This window comes from Tursiops truncatus, chromosome 20, assembly GCF_011762595.2.
Source record: "Tursiops truncatus isolate mTurTru1 chromosome 20, mTurTru1.mat.Y, whole genome shotgun sequence".
Classification (NCBI taxonomy): Eukaryota; Metazoa; Chordata; class Mammalia; order Artiodactyla; family Delphinidae; genus Tursiops; species Tursiops truncatus.
The window spans coordinates 7917973-7937572 of NC_047053.1; the positions used below are offsets into that span (position 1 = coordinate 7917973).

At 47.3% G+C, this 19600-nt stretch overlaps 1 protein-coding gene across 4 annotated transcripts in view; it reads left to right on the forward strand.

Moving 5' to 3' along the window:
* Positions 1–17367: 17367 nt before the first annotated feature.
* The window catches only part of MYH10 (myosin heavy chain 10), a 129007-nt gene continuing 126774 nt past the window's right edge, over positions 17368–19600 (forward strand). Inside the window, exon 1 of one of the 4 annotated variants that reach the window (XM_073798318.1) lies at positions 17368–17568. In XM_073798318.1, the coding sequence (XP_073654419.1) occupies positions 17553–17568 (16 nt within the window). In that variant the 5' untranslated portion in view covers positions 17368–17552. Of the gene's footprint in view, positions 17569–17688; positions 17836–18863; positions 19020–19600 lie in introns of those variants that run through there. The other 3 variants (XM_033847518.2, XM_033847519.2, XM_073798317.1) reach the window with 3 other exon arrangements.

A 19600-nucleotide genomic window follows, 5' to 3' on the forward strand; every position in this document is an offset into this window, starting at 1 on the left:
GGAATTCACACTCTGACCCACTCAGCTGACTTCCCGCATGAATTTTTTTTCAGGAGAACTTCTCCATTGACCCACATTTTAAAGAAACAGAAGTCTCTGGCCTTAGGAAACTATCTTGGGGCCTTTGGGAACTCAGATTGGTTTTATTTCAAAGAGACTCAAATGCCCATGATACATTATTGAGTTTTTTTTAAAAAGCAAATTGAAGTGTAATAGGTATAATATTCATGGAAAAAACTGTTTTATACATGCACAGTGAAAGGCTTGGAAGGATATTGTATCAGTCAGGATGTCCCCGTGCTAAATCACTGTAAAAATCTCAGTGTCTGCCACGATAAAGGTTTGCTTATGTACACCAGGGTGTCATCGGCTGGTTGTGGCTTTGTTGTCTTCACTCTGGGATCGAACTTTCTGGAACATCGTGGCAGAAGAGAAAACCGTGTTTTGGCTCTTAAAGAATCTTTGGTCCAGCAAGTTCCATGGCTAAGCCTGAGCACTGCAGGGTAAGGAAGCATACTCCCGCCTTAGAGTAGCATAGTGACAATGTCTGAGCAGTAACACAAAATCTTTTTTTTTTTTTAATATTTATCTATTTATTTATTTTGGTTGTGTTGGGTCTTAGCTGCAGCACGCAGGATCTTCGTTGCGGCATGCAGACTTCTTAGTTGCGGCATGCATGTGGGATCTAGTTCCCTGACCAGGGATCAAACCTGGGCCCCCTACATTGGGAGCGCAGAGTCTTACCCACTGGACCACCAGGGAAGTCCTAGTAACACAAAATCTTACCACAGAATCTACTGAACCACTGGTAGTGATCACTGCTGAGGTCAAGGGCCAGGGGTTAAGGAGATTTTATCTTTCACTTTCTACACTCCTGTATTATTTTAATGTTTTTCAAAAAGCATGCACTATTTTTGTAATTAAAACCACGTTTTAATCTTACTTATTTTTAAGTTTTTATTATGGAAAATTCAAACATAAGCAAAAGAGAAGAGTTTGAGGACACCCCCGACCATGACCTGTCACCCAGCTTCCAACAGTTAACTCATAGACAGTCTTGTTTCAACAGTAATGCTACTCACTCGTCCCAGATTATTTTGAATGACTCCCAACATCATATTATTTTGTTTTGAATATATCAGCATGTATCTCTAGATAGGGATTCTTTTTAAAAAAACAAAAAAACACAATATCATTATCACAACAAAAAAATTAACAATAATTCCTTAATATTATCAAACATCTAATGAGTATTCAAATCCCTCAATTGTTCTACCTGTATATAATTTTTTAAACAGTTTGTTTGAATCAAATTCCAAATCAGGTCCATATATTGTTTGCTGATATATGTTGTGTTTTTTTTTGTGGTACGCGGGCCTCTCACTGTTGTGGCCTCTCCCATTGTGGAGCACAGACTCCGGACGCGCAGGCTCAGCGGCCATGGCTCACGGGCCCAGCCGCTCCGCGGCATGTGGGATCCTCCCGGACCGGGGCACGAACCCGTGTCCCCTGCATCGGCAGGTGGACTCTCAACCACTGTGCCACCAGGGAAGGCCAGCTGATATATGTTTTGTCTCTTGATCTCGATCCACGGTTCTCTCTTCCACTCTCTTTCTCCCTTTCTAATTTCTTTGCAATTTACTGTTGAAGAAATCAAGTTGTTTGTCCTTTAAAATTTCCTGCAGTCTGAGTTTTTCAGGTTGCTTTCCTATGGCTACGTTTAGCGTGTTTCTCTGTCCTCTGTATTTCTGATAAATTAGTAGTGAGATCTAGAGGCTCAGTCAGATTTAGGTTTGATTTCTTTCTTTTTTTTTTTTTGGACAACTCAGAGGTTGCATTCTGTACTTCCACCAGGAGAACCATGTCAGGTTGGTTTTCTTTTTATGATGTTAGTATCCACTGACGATTATTGTCTAGATCCAATATTTGCAGGGGCTTGTAAAGCAATGACATTCCAATTCTACCATTCCTTTGTCATTTATTAACTGTCATTTATTTAGGGAAAAAACTTTTCCCTCGTCAATTCTTTGGCTATCCTGCAGTTACAGTTTATATAGGAGAGGCAAGATAAATGCTTGATTTTTTTTAACGTCTATTTACTTGTTTTCTAAGTCATGAGATTGTTCCTTTGCCCTCTTCAAAGGTAGCCCATGAATTTGTTTTTTTGTTTTAATCATTGTGAACTCATGTATTTAAACATATTTAACACGTTTCAATTCATTGCCATTGTTATCATCATGATACTCAAGCTGTGGCTCTCGTATTTGGCCAGAGGGAGCCTCTTCAAATTAGCTCCTATGTCCTTTTGTCATAACTTAGTGGTTTTTGATATTTTGTTTCCTTGCTTTCTGTTATGATAAGATATTCCAAGCTCACCTTGTATATTTCCTGTCTCAGCCCTGGACTCAGCCATTTCCCTGAGGAGCCTATGTTTGATAGCATTTGTAGACCACAGTATAGAGCCACCAGGGGTGCTCCTTGCTCTAGGGGTGCCCACTGTTTCTAGACTTCTTCCATGGGCAGAGCTAGGAAATACTTTTTTCAATGACAGAATATTTTCATCAATTCTTGCTTAAATTCCGGTTCAAATGCAGTACTGCCAAGTGTTTACTTAACCTCAGCTATCTTACATACACACCTGCTTTCTCCTATACTGAAACGCCTGGTTCCTGACCATATAACAGAATTACTCATCAGGTTTAACTCACAGAGTACACGTAACAGTGTCAGAATAGCAATATCAACCGTATCACCGGCAATATGATTACTGAAGATGGTTCAAGATTTCTTCCCCGCCCCCCCTTCGTTCCTTCCTTCCAACAGTTCCCTTTGTCCTTAGGATTATCCCACTAGGAATGTGCCCTCAAGTTTCTATGCTTTCAGGTCCCTTGGAATACTTTTTGGCTGTGTGGTTATGCCTCAAATTGAATAAAGAGTTGGGTTCATTTTTTTTTTTTCACTTACTTTAGATTTTCAGTGAAGACCCTTTTTTAAAAATATTTATTTAATTTGTTTGCTTGGTTTTTTTTTTTTTTTTTGGCTGCGTTGGGTCTTCATTGCTGCACGGGCTTTCTCTAGTTGGGGTGAGCGGGCGCTGCTCTTCGTTGTGGTGCGCAGACTTCTCATTGCGGTGGCTTCTCTTGTTGCAGAGCACGGGCTCTAGGTGCGCTGGCTTCAGTAACTGTGGCAAGTGGGCTCAGTAGTTGCGGCTTGTGGGCTCTTGAGTGTAGGCTCAGTAGTTGTGGCGCGTGGGCTTAGTTGCTCCACGGCATGTGGGATCTTCCCGGACCAGGGCTCGAACCCGTGTCCCTTGCATTGGCAGGTATATTCTTAACCACTGCGCCACCAGGGAAGCCCCAAGACCCCCTTTTTTTTTTTTTTTTTTTTTTTTTTTGCAGTACGCGGGCCTCTCACAGCTGTGGCCTCTCCCATTGTGGAGCACAGGCTCCAGACGCACAGGTTCAGTGGCCATGGCTCACGGGCCCACCCGCTCTGTGGCATGTGGGATTCTCCCAGACCGGAGCACAAACCCGCGTCCCCTGCATCGGCAGGCGGACTCTCAACCACTGCGCCACCAGGGAAGCCCCAAGACCCTTTTTAAACTTTAATTTTGTTTCAGTTATATAAAATATTTACATGGTTCCAAAGTCATATCTACCAAACAAGGTATATTTAGAGAAGTCCACCTTCTATCCTTGGGACTCTACTCTATTTCCTTTCTCTCCCTATAGATACTTTAAAAAAAATAATAAAGTATGGCTTAACTTTTGTGATAAAAAAAAGATACATCCTTTCTTACATTCTGTACATACTTTTCTCCACCTTGCTCTTTTCATTAGAGATGACTCCAAAGCAGAACTTTCCTTAGAACTCGGTAAAAGGATTCCCACCCTGGGTCCCTGCTCCAGAATCCGTGTTTCAGGGGGCTCCATGTATCACAGACACAAACAATACACTCGTTAAAGAGTGTACAAATGCAATAGACTCTTACATAATAAAACATGGTTCCCCGGTAATGCGGAGTGTACCTGTTTCTCCACCAACCTTGCCAAGAGCGTGTTGTAAAACTTTTGAGTTTGGGCCAATCTGATAGGTTGGAAATAATATCTGTGTAGTTTTCATTTATGTTGTTCTTATTATGAATGAGTTTGGGCATTTTTTCATATGATTAAGGACTGTTTTCATTTCTTTTTTCTGTGAATTATCTATTCATATCTCTAGCTCATTTTCCTGTGGTGTTACTGGTTATTTTCTTCTCCATTTTTAGAAGCTCCTAATATACTAGGAATGTGAATCTTTTTTTTTTTTTTTGCGGTACGCGGGCCTCTCACTGTTGCGGCCTCTCCCGTTGCGGAGCACAGGCTCCGGACGCGCAGGCTCAGCGGCCATGGCTCACGGGTCCAGCCGCTCCGCGGCATGTGGGATCTTCCCGGACTGGGGCACGAACCTGTGTCCCCTGCATCGGCAGGTGGACTCTCAACCACTGCGCCACCAGGGAAGCCCCGGAATGTGAATCTTTTGTCTGTGAACAACTACAGTCTTTCTCTGTAGTAGACTCTGGATTAGATTTGGCGGGGCGGTTCAAAAAAATATAAGGCGTCATCCATGTCCTCACAGGAGCTTGCAAGATTAAATAACAACAAGGGATATAAGTAATTTTATGAAACAATAAGAGAAGAGAGATCTCAAAGGAAAAGGATGAGCGACAACCAATTGGTCACAGTCCTGGGCAGTGACTAAATGCCGTGAGGGTCAGAAGAGCCCAGTGCCTTGTGCTTTCCTACTCAAAGCCGTGAGCATCCCCTGCCTGGACCCACACTTTTCCCAGCAGGAGCTGGCGTTGGTCTGGCACACAGATTCCTTGGCCGTGTTTCTTTGACAATTATAACTGAGGAATTCAGCTTATTTTGGGTGAAATCCCTGGAAGTCCAAGTTCAGATCTCAGTCTGGGCAATGCAGCCACATTTTCCAATGAGTAACTCCTTCCAATATAACTCCTGGCAAACGACTCTATCAGTTGCGGGGAGAATGTGCCGTCCTGTGCGGTAAATAGTAAGACCACTGTGTGGGGCTTGACTCATCTGTCAGAGAAGGGGTATTTTGAAACCTTGACCTCATTTGCAAACATGTGTTTGCACATACCTTTCGTCAGATGCAAATTTTCCGTTCCCAGTTTAGCTCTTCCAGATTTTCCCCGAAATGAAAGATGTGGCCATGAAGAGAGAGAAACTTTTAATAGGTCTTGACTCCAGGTATGTTCCAGGGAGCTCATTTGTCTCTAGGCCAACTTCCTGTTGACTCAGCAGCCAGGACGAGGGAGACAGAGGAGCAAAGTACCAGGATAACAGCTGCCATTTACTAAGCGGTTCCCTGTGTGCCAGGCACCGTGCTTATCACTTTATGTATAGCAGTTCCTGAGCTCATGCCATGACCCTGACAAGTAGGAAGGACTTGACTTCGTCCAAGGTCAAGTCACTACTGAGCTGGGATTTGAGCTCAGGCTGTGTCTCCAAAACATCTCTGTTTAATCATCACGCTGGATGTTATCTAGATATTACCTGCTTGGCCTTGAGCCAAGAGCCTCTGGCCCGTCAGTTCCCCAACTGGAAAAAGTATTAGGCATTTTTACAGGCTGTCAGGCATTGCAGGGAAGAGAAGGTAACTGGATGTCTCCATGATTTGTGAATAGATGCTTTGGGGGAAGAATGGGCATCCCTTTACTTAAATCTCCCTCAGGCTTCTAGACCTATCTCCCCATTATCTTTTTTTTTTTTTGTGTGGTACGCGGGCCTCTCACTGTTGTGGCCTCTCCTGTTGCAGAGCACAGGCTCTGGACGCGCAGGCTCAGCGGCCATGGCTCACGGGCCCAGCCGCTCCGCGGCATGTGGGATCTTCCCAGACTGGGGCACGAACCCGTGTTCCCTGCATCGGCAGGTGGACTCTCAACCACTGTGCCACCAGGGAAGCCCTCCCCATTATCTTGATACCCTGTGCCATCCTCTCCCCTTTTCTGTCCAAGCTGAGAACCAGCCCTATTTCCATGAGTTCTTTCCCACTCCTCCCCCGCTCCCTGCCTAAACACACGAGCATCTTCTGAATTCTACAACCCTTTCTGAGATGCTCTGTATTATTTTTCTATGCACACAGTAGGAGTGCTGCACACAGTAGGTGCACCACAAAATTGCCACGGCTGAAAATGATGACACACAGAAAATCCTGTATGGAGAGTGGACAGGTGACTTAGGGCTGAGTCCTAGGTCTGCACTGATTTGCTCTGTGCTATTGGGCAAGTCCCTGACTCGGTGTCTCATCTGTGAAATGATGACTAGGCAGCTTCTACAGGCTCTTCCATCCATAAAGGTCTAGATTCTGTGATTCCCACATGTCTATCTGAAGGGCAGATGCAGGTCTGGAGCTCCTTTGAGAAAGCTGGGTTCCTGGGCAGCTCCTCTGCTTCCCGCCAGCCAACTCTCAAATACCTGGTATGGAAAATAGTGTTATTATTATTATCAGTGGGCTCACACCCATCAGTGTTTTCAATAGAAGGAAATTGGGAAATCTTTCATGAGAACATTCAAGGGCAGAGCAGGAACCACCCTTTCCGAATATGCCAAAAATGCTGCACAACTATGAAACTTGAGTCTAAAATTGAGGAGAACAGGGGCCTGTGCTTGAGCTCCCCAGTGGTGTTTCTCACACTGAAGAGCTTCAGCAAGGCTGCCTGACACAAGTCCTCCTGGGAGGACTTCTATGCCATTTTAAAATAAATCCCATGGACTTCACTGGAAGTCCAGTGGTTAAGACTCCATGCTTCCAGTACAGGGGGCATGGGTTCGATCCGTGGTCTGGGAACTAAGATCCTGTATGCCGTGCGGTGTGGGGCGGGGTGGGGGACATATATATATATATATGTGTGTATATATATATATATATATATATATGTATATTAAATCCCAGACACTATATTCTTTCATCTGTAAATATTTCAGTGTAAATTTCAAAAATAAAAGGACTCTTTAGTGTCACATAACCACAGTACCATAACCACACATAAAAAATTGGCAATAATTCATAATTATCCAATATTCAGTCAACATTCAAATTTCTATTTGTTTCATAAATTTTATTTTATACACACACACACACACACATTATTATAATTTGTTTTATTGCTTGAATGAGGATCCAAAAAAGGTTTCATTGCATCAGGATCCAAAGAAGGTTTCATTGCAATTGGTTGATTTTTTTTTTTTTTGTGGTACACGGGCCTCTCACTGCTGCGGCCTCTCCCGTTGCGGAGCACAGGCTCCGGATGCGCAGGTGGCCTCTCCCGTTGCGGAGCACAGGCTCCGGATGCGCAGGCTCAGCGGCCGTGGCTCACGGGCCCAGCCGCTCCGCGGCATGTGGGATCCTCCCGGACCGGGGCACGAACCCACGTCCCCTGTATCGGCAGGCGGACTCTCAACCACTGCGCCACCAGGGAAGCCCTGATGTGTTTTTTAAATCTCTTTTAATCTACAGCAGAGCCTCATCGTTTTGTTGTTGTTTATTTTTTCCTTGCAATTTATTTGTTGAAGAAACCAGCTTGTTTGTCCTGTGGTGTTTCCCACAGTCTGGATTTTGCTGATTACATTCCTCTGGTATGGTTTATCATGTTCCTCTGTCCTCTGTAGTTTCTGTAAATTGGTAGTTGGGTCCAGAGACTTGATCTGATCCCAGTTTGAGCACTTAAGGATAGCTAGATTCTATTAACAAGACTTTCTAGGATTCAAATGCTGGACCAAGCCTTTGCAAATATTATCTTATTTAATCCTTAAAATAATCCCGTGGAATCTGTGCTATCATCATCATCGTCCCCCTTATACAGATGAAAACACTGAGGCTTTGAGAGATTGTGTCATTTGGCCAAGGTCACATAGTTGTAAGTGGTAGAGCCAATTTAATTGATTGCTGAGTCCAGACGTTTATCTGCAGTGCCACACTACCTACTGTGAGAGGCCCTGTGTGACACTGAGATGCACTTCAAATCCTGAGATTATCCCTTCACATTTCCCTTGCTTAGATGTACAGAGCACATGCTCCTAAGTGTAGAGGTACCTGTATGTCTATCAGAGAGGACCTTTATAGGTAAGCTATTTGTGAGGTCTATGTGTGTATATATAACTTCCAGTTAGCATTGTTTGTCTACCTTTTTCTTTAATCTTTCGGCTGCACTGCATGGCATGTGGGATCTTAGTTTCCTGGCCACACCCCCTGCATTGGCAGCAGAGTCTTAATCACTGGACTGCTGGGGAAGTCCCTACCTCATATATATATATATATATATATATATATATATATATATATATATATATATATATATATACATACACATATAATTTTAACATTTTGAGAGGGATTTATTTATTAGAAATTTATTTATTTTTATTTTTGGCTGCATTGGGTCTTCGTTGCTGTTTGCCAGCTTTCTCTAGTTGCCACAAGCGGGGACCACTCTTCCTTGCGGTACACAGGCTTCTCATTGCGGTGGCTTCCCTTGTTGCGGAGCACGGGCTCTAGGCGTGTGGGCTTCAGTAGCTGCAGCATGCAGGCTCAGCAGTCGTGGCTCGCGGGCTCCAGAGCGCAGGCTAAGTAGTTGTGGCGCACTGGGCCTAGTCGCTCCACAGCATGTGGGATCTTCCCGGGCTCGAACCTGTGTCCTCTGCATTGGCAGGCGGACTCTCAACCACTGTGCCACCAGGGAAGCCCCCCACCTCATATTTTTAATTTAGTTTTTATAAGAACTTTGATAGCTGTAAATGATCTTTTTCTACAGGGTATGCATTCTTCATTTAAAACTCCAAGCCAGGGACAATACTCTTAATATACATCTAGAGAAAATAATGGAAGAACACGATAAGCTTCCTCTGAAAGGCTGTGTATAAGTCCTTTCAAAAGGGTAATGATACTGCTGATGAATATCATAGTGATGATAAAGAGGAACGCTACTGACTGCCAATTTGTGCCAAGACCTTTACAAGTGTTACCTCAGTGTATCTAAGCCTCATAGCCACCCTACTAAGTAGGTATTGTTATCCCTGTTTTGCACAAGAGTAAATCAAGGTACAGAGAGGTTAAGGACATACCCACTATCAGGCAGGATTTATTTTTGGCTGCACCGTGAGACTTGTGGGATCTTAGTTCCCTGACCAGGCATCGAACCCAGGCCCTCGGCAGTGAAAGCATGGAGTCCTAACCACTGGACCGCCAGGGAATTCCCAGGCAGGATGTTTCACTTTTTAAAAAATTAATATTAATTATTTGGTTGCACCGGGTCTTAGTTGTGGCAGGTGGGCTCCTTAGTTGTGGCATGCGAACCCTTAGTTGCGACATGCATGTGGGATCTAGTTCCCTGGCTAGGGATCGAACCTGGGGCCCCTGCAGTGGGAGCACGGAGTCTTAACCACTGTACCAACAGGGAAGTCCCCCAGGCAGGATGTTTTAAACCAGGGGCCCCCAACCCCCAGGCTGCGGACTGGTACCAGTCCTGTTAGGAACCTGTTAGGAACCCAGCCGCACAGCAGGAGGCAAGCAAAGCTTCATCTGCCGCTCCCACATCGCTCCCCATCACTTGCATTACCACCTGAACTATCCCCCACCCCGCTTCCCCATGGAAAAATTGTTTTCCACGAAACCCGTCCCTGGTGTCGAAAAGGTTGGGGACCACTATTGTAAACAACAAAAAAAGCCTTTGATAAAATATATCTTTCAAGAATAGACTGATTTGGATTTTTAAAACAACCTCCAATGAGATGCCCACACACCTTTTTTTTTTTTTTTTTTTTTTTTTCCTGAAGAGTCATACCCATTTTTAGCAAATCCAGGGCAATTTCTTGATTTTCTCTTCACCTAATGAGTAGGACCAATGCAAACCAGGCCTGGCTCCTTAAGGCCGAGGTGGCAATAATGCTGCGTCATATAATAGCAATCAGGCTTGATTTCAAACTGCGGTTCTGTGCACCAAAATGTGACTCCCCCTCTTCCCACCAGGTCTGATTCACCAGGGACCACAGATACTCTGAGACCAATGACCCTGTTTCCATCTCTAACCATTGACCAGACTTCAGACTTCTCCAGTGACCTGTTCCTCTTTCCATCAAGATAACCTGGACCCTCTAAGAAACTTGCTTATTGTTTGTTATGTGCCAACATTCACACCAGCAGTTGTTATCACTTTGCTAATAACATTTCCCTTTCTCTTTTTGCTTCCTTGTCTTTTTCCTGCTGCCTCGTCCTCTCACCTCTCTTTTCATTTGTTCCTTAAATATTTACTGAGGGAAATTACACTGGAAGTTTGGGACTCCCCAGATGTGTATAAGGTTCAGTGTCAGCTTCCAGGAACCTCCAGTATTACTTCTCACCTTCTTTTCTGCAGCAAGTATTCCGTTCTTCAGTCAAATGCTGTTACTTCCCACCGTCTCCTGGTATCACTTTTCCCTGCCCATGCTTCGGTTCCTTGCATCCTTGCCCTTGCAGCCCATTATCCTCCACCACTGCAGTCCTGATGGGGATTCAGACTCAGCTGAAATGACACCTGGAAAGCGAGAAGGGATCTCCTCATGCACCCATCCACTCATCCATCCAATCCTTCCATCTTTCTATTCAACAAGCATTTATTAAGTATCTGTTCTGTATCAAGCACTGAGCTAGTTCCTGGGGATACAGCTGAAAACATTGACTTTGCCTGCACGGAGTTTACAGTCTAGCACTGTGGGGTCCGCTCTGGTAGCCACCAGCCACATGTAGCTCTTGAACACTTAAAATGTGGCCAGTCTGAAATGAGATGTGCTGTAGGTCCAAAACACACATCAGATTTTGAACACTTAGCACAAGAAAAAGAATGCGAAGTAGCCTATTAGTGATTTTTTTACATATTGAAATGTAATATTCTTTTTATATTGGGTTAATATGTTATTAAAATCAATTTCAATTATTTTGCTTTACTTTTAAAATGTAGCCCCTAGAAAGTTTAAACTTAGATATGTGGCTTGCATTGGTGGCTCCCATTCTGTTTCTCTTGGACAGCACTCATTTCGAAGGGAAGATACAGGGATGGAGATAAAAAAAAAACTTACAAGGAGTTTTTATAGGTGTTTTGATAAATGTGTGTACAGGGTACAGTGAGGGATTATTTTTATTCAAGAGGCCATGAGAAAGTGGAGGAAGGGAACCAACTCATACTCTGCTAGGCACCTGCAGATATCCTCATGCACGTTCGAGGCACTTTAACCTTCACACGTTGGCTTGGCACTTTCAATATCTCAGTTAATCTTTGCAATCGCCGTCACCGCAACCTGACCACATCCTTTCCAGGCTGCTTAGACCAAGTCACCATCCTCTCTCAGATGGACTGTTTGTGGCAGCAGCCTCTTAACTGGCCTACCCTGACCCCCACTTTAATCCATCCTCTATATTATGACCAGAGGGATGCTTCCAAAACACAAACCTGGTCATTTTACTCTTCAGTTGAAAACTCTCCCATAGCTCCCTCGCTGTCCTCCAGATAAAATAATTCTGCCTCGTGGTTTACACGTACAATCCGGCCTCTGCCTACCTCCTCAGTCCCTTATTTCACACTCCTCCACGCTTGTTCACTTTGCGGTAGCTTTGCTCTGAAATTCTTTCTGAGCTTGGAAAGCCCTGTACTCTCTCTTCTATGTATTATTTTTCTCTGAAAGTACTTTCTTCCTCGGTTTGTCTGGTTAATGCCTTATTTTTCAGATTATATTTTCAAAATGACTTTCTCTAAGAAGACTTTCTGGAACTTCCCCCACCCCCACTCCGGCCACCATTCTGGGTTAGGTGTCCCTTATGTGTCCCTGGATCTTGCTGTACTTCCCATAATGTAGTACTTATCATGCCATATTGCTTTTTTTTTTTTTTTTTTTTTTCTGGCTGCATTGGGTCTTTGTTGCCGCGCGTGGGCTTTCTCTAGTTGCGGCGAGTGAGGGCTACTCTCCGTTGCGGTGCGCGGGCTTCTCACTGCGGTGGCCTCTCTTGTTGCAGAGCATGGGCTCTAGGCACGTGGGCTTCAGTAGTTGTGGCTTGCGGGCTCAGTAGTTGTGGGCTTAGTTGCTCCGCGGCATGTGGGATTTTCCCGGACTAGGGCTCGAACCCGTGTTCCCTGCACTGGCAGGCGGATTCTTAACCCCTGCGCCACCAGGGAAGCTCCATATCACATTCTTGCAATCTTTTTGGATCAGAGCCCTCTATGAGAATCTACTAAAAACTGTACAGCTTCTCCCCAGGGGGGGAAGAAAAAACAATACGTTTTGCATACAATTTCAGAGGTTTTATAAAACCCCTAAAACTCTTTAGGTTTCCACAGACTCCAGATTAAAAACCCCTGCTCTCTTCCTAGATGCAAAAGATGGTAAGCATTTCTCACAGGTACAAGTTGCTCTAAGACATTAGGATGCAAGGACTATCGTGCTTTTGTTTTTCTAAATCAAATTAAATCTGAGTTAGCCTTATCCTGCGTGGCTGGTGAGAAGTCTTAAATTAGTCATTTTCAGGAAACTTCTGTTTTTTTCTTTCCCCCCAAAACTCCAGAGCTTAAGGGGCCCAAGAAAATTCTGGAAGGTTCCTTCTTTCTCAGATCATTAGAAGTTTTCTGTTTGTTTTTAACTGTTCTTCCTGCTGTTTCAAAATGCCACAGTTGAGCATCGATCCTTCCTGTCAGTCAGGAATTATTTCCCCGGGGTGGGCTGTGAGGGGCTCAGTACAGTAGCCTCTGCCCCGAAGTCCTGCCGCTTCCAGGAATCTTGTTGAAACGGGGCCTCTTCTCATGGGCACCCCAGATCTCCTAATCCTTCACCACTGTCAGGGAAATAGCTCTTTAACTCAAAAATACCACCCTTTCTCTTATCTCTCTGGAATGATCTGACATGAAATCCCTTGACAGGCATGACAGAGACTGAGAACGCAAATAGATGCCTCAAAAAGACCAGGAAAAGAATGTCAGTGAATAAAGCAGGTTGGCTTCAAGAGACAACAGAGAGTAGTGGTGACTGAGGCATGCTCTAGAACACAAACTTTGTCTAAAAATGAGCAGCAGCTAAGGCATCAGCGAATTGGCGTGGAATTTCCAGATCTTCTGTGTTTTCAAGGGAAGCCAGAAATCTGGATTTTCATGAGAGAACTCTTTTGTCTATATTTTTAAAACATTACTTATTAAGGTATATTTTTAAAATCATGTAATCCACAGCATAATATTCAGTGACCTTTTAGTAACTTTATCCAGTTGTGTAACCATCACCATAAATCAATTTTATTTTTTTATTTTATTTTTATTTATTTTATTTATTTATTTATTTATTTTTTGACTGTGTTGGGTCTTCGTTTGTGTGCGAGGGCTTTCTCTAGTTGCGGCAAGCGGGGGCCACTCTTCATCGCGGTGCGTGGGCCTCTCACTATCATGGCCTCTCTTGTTGCAGAGCACAGGCTCCAGATGCGCAGGCTCAGTAGTTGTGGCTCACGGGCCTAGTTGCTCCGCGGCATGTGGGATCCTCCCAGACCAGGGCTCGAACCCGTGTCCCCTGCATTGGCAGGCAGATTCCCAACCACTGTGCCACCAGGGAAGCCCCATAAATCAATTTTAGAACATTTTCATCATCACAATAAGATCCCACATGTATATTTACTGTCCTCCCCACCCCAGCCCTTACCTCAGGCAACTACTATCGTACTTTCTGTCTCTATAGCGTTGCCTTTTGGGGATATTTCATGTAAATGGAATCATACAATATGTGGTCTCTTTGACTTCTTTCACTGAACGTAGTGTTTTCAAGGTTCATCTATGTTGCTGCATGAAACTGCAGTGTGTTCCTTTTTATTGCTGAATAGTATTCCATGGTACGGGTATACCACATTTTGTCTACCCATTCACCAGTTGATGGACATTCCATTTTTTTCTGCTATTATGAATAATGCTGCTCTGAACCTTTGTGTGCAAGTTTTTGTATCCATATATATCCTACTTTTTTTGTTGCTTTTTGGTAGATACTGAAAGATAGAATTGTGTTACATGGTACATTCATGTTTAACTTTTAAGAAACTGGCAAACCATTTTCCACAGTGACTACACCATTTTCCTGCCAGAAATGACTGAGGGTTCCTCTTTCTGTACATCCTCGCCAACATTTGTTATTGTCTGCCTTTTTGATTATAGTCATCTTAGTGGGTGTGAAGTGGTATCTCATTATGGTTTCGATTTGCATTTCCCTAATGGCTAATGATGTTGGATAGCTCTTGACTTTTAAATGTTGGAATTCACTCAAATTTATAAAAATAAAAATGCTTCATATCAGCGCTGTACAGACGGAACAAAACAGCTTAGAACAAAACAGTTTCGTGGGCTGGAACTGCCCTGAGGGAATGAGTTTGGACTTGTGACCTAGACTCTGTGAAACAGTGGTCTGTGACCTTTTTCTTTTGGGGGTAAAAGCAGCCTAGACTGCCAGCAAAAATTACTATGGAGAGAGGACGAAGATTTCTCACTCTTTTGTAATGAAATTGTAGATTAGAAAAAAAAGGACAATTTTCAATCTATATATTCATAATGCCATTTTTTCCTCCAGTAAATCATCCTGTTACATATTTGTTGAACGAGCTTCAGGTGTATATTTCTATCCTCTTTTTTTTTTTTTTTTTTTTCCTGCGGTACGCGAGCCTCTCACTGTTGTGGCCTCTCCCGCTGCGGAGCACAGGCTCCGGACGCGCAGGCTCAGCGGCCATGGCTCACGGGCCCAGCCGCTCCGCGGCATGTGGGATCTTCCCGGACCGGGGCACGAACCCGTGTCCCCTGCATCGGCAGGCGGACTCTCAACCACTGAGCCACCAGGGAAGCCCTTTTCTTTTTTTAAATAAACATTTATTTTTGGCTGCCTTCGGTCTTCCTTGCTGTGGGCGGGCTTTCTCTAGTTGCGGTGAGTGGGGGCTACTCTTCGTTGCGGTGCGCAGGCTTCTCACTGCAGTGGCTTCTCTTGTTGCGGAGCATGGACTCTAGGCGCACGGGCTTCAGTAGTTGTGGCACACGGGCTTAGTTGCTCTGCGGCATGCGGGATCATCCCGGAGCAGGGATTGCACCCGTGTCCCCTGCATTGGCAGGTGGATTCTTAACCACTGAGCCACCAGGGAAGTCCTGTATCCTCTTTTTAGAGATGAGGTTAAGGAATTTGTCAAAGATTAAAGCTCTAGTAAGTGGCAGAGACGGATTCAAAGCCAGGTCTATGTGGTCCTAAATCCTGCGTTTTCCTGATCAAAATGGCAAGAGGTTCAGGGATGGAGCTACATGAGGTGTGACTGGAGTTAGAATTCTGAGCCTGGCTGGCTAGATGACTGAGGTGGAGGGGGACATGATGGGGGAGCAAGGGAGAGGAAGGAATCAAAGAGGTTTCAAGGCTGGTTTCATTAACAGACAAAGGAAAGTTGGGAAGAAAGAGTTTGGGTGGAGGGATGAAGTGGAAGTGGGAAGAAAATAGGTTTGGGGCTTCCTGCTTTTGCAGTCGTCCTCCCATCCAGGTAGGCACCTCTGGCAGACAGTTGAAAATGTAGGGCCCAAGGGCTGCAGAGATGCCATGGCTAGAGATGCATTTGGGGACAGTTTCTATATTTTTTGGGCCACACCACACAGCTTGCGGGATCTAAGTTACCCGGACCAGGGATCGAACCTGGGCCTCCGCGGTGAAAGCGCCAGAGTCCTAACCACTGGACTGCCAGGGAATTCCTGGGGACAGTCTCTTTATTATTGATTTCTCTTCAAGACTGACATCTTTGTGACGTTGAATTCTGGTGAGCTTCCTGCCCTCCTCTTCTGATGGTCCACTGAGTTTGTTTTAAAGTTATGGGAAACCACAGACTTGGTGGCTGATGGGGCTGTTCGTGTGTGAATGCTCTAAGCATTCAGAAATGACTTCAGTGGCTGGCAAAGCTGAGACTCAGGCATTAGAGATGGAGTGTTTGGTGTTCTCTAAAAAGTTTTTTTTTTTTCTTTTTTTTTAATTCAGAAGAGGAATACTGTTCACATGCTAGGTATGGTTAACTTGTACTCCATGTGCAGGTTGCATTAAGGAGGACAGACTTCATGGAGCCAAGTCACAAGACACCTGGACAGAGGGCAGCTTACTCCAGGAGGCTGATGGGGGTGGGGGACAAGATGCACTAGGACAAAGGACAGTACAGGACCTGATTCGGACTTCCCCAGGAGGGACTCGGCACTCAGCTGCCTTGAAATCTTCTGCACCACCCCCTCCTTATCATTTCCTGCCTTGTTTTGTTTTTTGCTTTATTCACATTTTACCAGACCGGAAGTTTCCTAGGCCTAGCCACTTACATCATAAATAATAAAATGCACCCATATTCAACACGAAATAACTACATCTTGCTGTAAAATTTTTTTGAAAAGATTTGGATAAACTTCAGTTTTTGTAAGAAATCATTTTGTGACTTGTGAAACTTTATTATATTTATAATTAATTAAGGGTCATGTTGCAGTTGACTAGATATTGCAGACGTTTCATTAAATATTGATTAACTTTGATTTTTTTGGTTCCCTTTCCTTATCTGGGAGCTTTTTTTTTCTTCTTCTTCTTCAGGTCTCAAACGCTTTTTAAGGCCTTTGAAAAGTTAATAGGCCCTGGGGGATAAGACAGCTCTACAGAACCTTCTCATAGCCCCTCTCAAGTAGGGAGCTCTATTGAATGAATGAATGAATGAACGAACGAATGAATGAGGTTAAGCCCTTTTCCCAAGTCTTCTCTCCAAGGGGGGTTCGCTTCTCATTCCTCTGTAATCTCAGCCCAGCCAGGAGTCTGGGTAGGGAGACGTCTCCCCTTTCAAACATCAAAACCGCAGCAGCGGAGGAAGCTGTCCGGCGGCCGCCGCTCAGAGGGCCTGGGCAGGGTCAGCCTGGAGGCGGAGGTCGCGACAGTGCCGGGAGCGCGGACCGCCGACTGAAGCCGGGGCCCCAGCTTCAGGGCCCGAGCGCATGGGCAGAGCAGCAGCCCGAGACTTGCCTCCCCTCCCCCACTGCAGGTGAGCCGCCGAGCCGCGGCCCCCACCCCCCCAGCTGCCCCGGGAGTGACGTAAGGCCTCTGGACCGCGCTCCGGCCCCGCCCCTGCAGGCAGCGTCCGCGGCCCGAGGCCCGCGACTCCGCGGTGGAAGCCGGTCCCGCTGCGGGACACGCCGGCTGCGACAGGCAGAGGAGGCGGCGAGGCACTTTACTGGGCTGCCCCCTGCAGCCCGACGGCAGGGCGAGGCCCGTCCAGGCGGAGCTCGGGGCTGCGGCCGTGGCACACCTGCCCCGCGGTCCGCACGGCCGAGGCCGCTGCGGGGTCCGCACCCTCTGCCCCGCGGAATCGCGGGGCACCCAGCCAGCCGCAGCTGTCCATCTCCTCCCGAGCCAGCCAATCGCCCGCGACTGCCCCGGCCGCACCTCCCGGAATCTCTGACGGGCGTGCGGCTCAGCCTATGAGATGGGGGCCTCGGAGGCCTGGGCTGGGAGCGGGAGCCAATGAGCATCATTTCAGGTGGGTGGAGGGAGCGGACCTCGGGAAGGTAGCTTCTTTCGGGTTGCTAACGTTTTCCCTTGGAGATGGGCGCGCAAACGGACCAGTGGGTCTGGGGGCGGTGGTGACGGGCGTGGAGCTGGCCCAATGAGGGTGGGAGGGGGTGGGGCAGCCCGGAGTAGCAGTGCTAAAGGAGCCCGGCGGAGGCAGCGGTGGGTTTTGGACTGAGGCGCCGGATCTGTGGTCGCGGCTGGGGACGTGCGCCGGCGCCACCATCTTCGGCTGAAGGTGAGAGGTGCGGCTTCCCGGGTCCGAGTGCGGCGGCCGGGAACCGAGGGACGGTTTGTGGGGGAGGAAAAGATCCCCGGCTGGGGGCCCGGGCGGGTCTGTAGGGCAGGAACGGAGCCGAAGCGGGAGCTGGGGAAGACAGAAGGGGTTCTGGGCGGAGGGTTTGTGCTGCAGGGGCCGTAGATTCGCGCAAGGAAGGACCTTGGGGGTGGTTAACGGGACCCCGGTGGGTGGAGAGACCCCTGGGGGGGCGGGGAATGAGGTCCTTGAGAGTGAGACCCCTGCAGGGATTAGGGCCTGGGTGTGCGGGAGGACGACCCCTGGGGGGCTGGGGATGGAGATCTGCGGGTGGGCATGTGCTGACCTGATACTAGGCGTGCGGGAACCGTGGGGCGCGGGGTTGGGGGGGCCTCGTGCCCTGGTGGGTGTCCCCGGGGGTCCCGCGAGCCTGTGCTTGCCTCTCGGGAGGGGAGGGAGTCCTGGGGCGGGCTGGAAAGCGCCATCCGGGTTGGGGGTGGGGGAGCGCTGGACGGGAAGGGCCACTGGGTGGGTTACGCCGGGTCCGGCATCCCGAGTGCGGTGAGGGGTTCGCCGAGAGCTCGGAAGGCCGGCGGCGCGCCGGGACCTGCGGGGTGAAGGGAGCGGAGGGCAGGGCTGCGCACGGCCCGGGAGGCGTGCGGCGGCGGGTGAGGGTCTCAGCAGCCGGCCGCCGGCTTGGGGAGGGTCGGGCTCCGCTGGTCCCGGGGGAGCTGGGCGAGAGAGCGGGGGGGCGTCTTCTCAGGGGCTCTGGGGACGGCGGGGGCCAGGGGTGGACACCCGGCCAGGCCCGGGCGGTTTGGGGGGGCGAGGCGGGAAATGTGGCGGGGGCGCGCTGCAGCAGGGCGGTCGGGGGGGGAGGGTCAGCCCTCGCCTCGGGATCCCTTTATTGTGTAAGTGATCTGGGCATGGCTCGGCGCGGAGTCTCTTCCTGGCCTTCTGCAGTGGGGGTCACACCCTGATCCCATAAAATCGGCCAGGAATGGGGTCGGAGGGAAGTTGAAGGCGCGGAGTCCCGGCGTCCGCGGGGGCTTTGTGGGCCTGCGGTGGGTGGATGCGGCCCGGGGACCGGCGAGGCGCCCAGGCTGGCCTGCCTGGCAACTAGGGCCTTGGGAAGGAGGTTGGCGACTCTGGTCTGAGCTCGGCTGGTGAGTTTTGGGTAACGTGGCCTCTGCCTATGACCGTTATCTCTGTTCCTTGGGGCCTCTGCAGTTCCCTTCGAGATCACTGCGGTGGATGGAAGGGGGTGGGGTGGGGTAGGGGAAAGCAGGCAGGGTAGATCCCGACTGCAAATGAGACAAAGACTGCTGTTTTCGCTGAATAATATAATATCAAATATAATACTTCGGCTTTGCTGAGATTTTTGTTTTTTAACATTGAAGCTGAGGATTCTTTGAGTCAGGCTTAATTATTCTTGATAGTATCTCACTCTGGAAAACTTTAATGTATTTATTGTTTCATTTCCTTCATCAATCCACCTTTATTAATTACTCCTTCAGTTCCATGCTTTTGATGTTTAAGTATGCCCTGTCTGTCACGGACGCTGGAAAAGTGGCCATTTTATGCAGCTCCTTACTTCTGCATCTTAAATTCAGTTCTTTCTCGTCCTTATCTGGAGAAAGCATATGGTGTAATTGTGTGATACAGCACTAGCTTTTGCTGCAAAGGGATGTGACCCGAGAGGTTGGCTTTTTATTTGGGCTCCTTAGGGAAATCATTTCAATGAAGA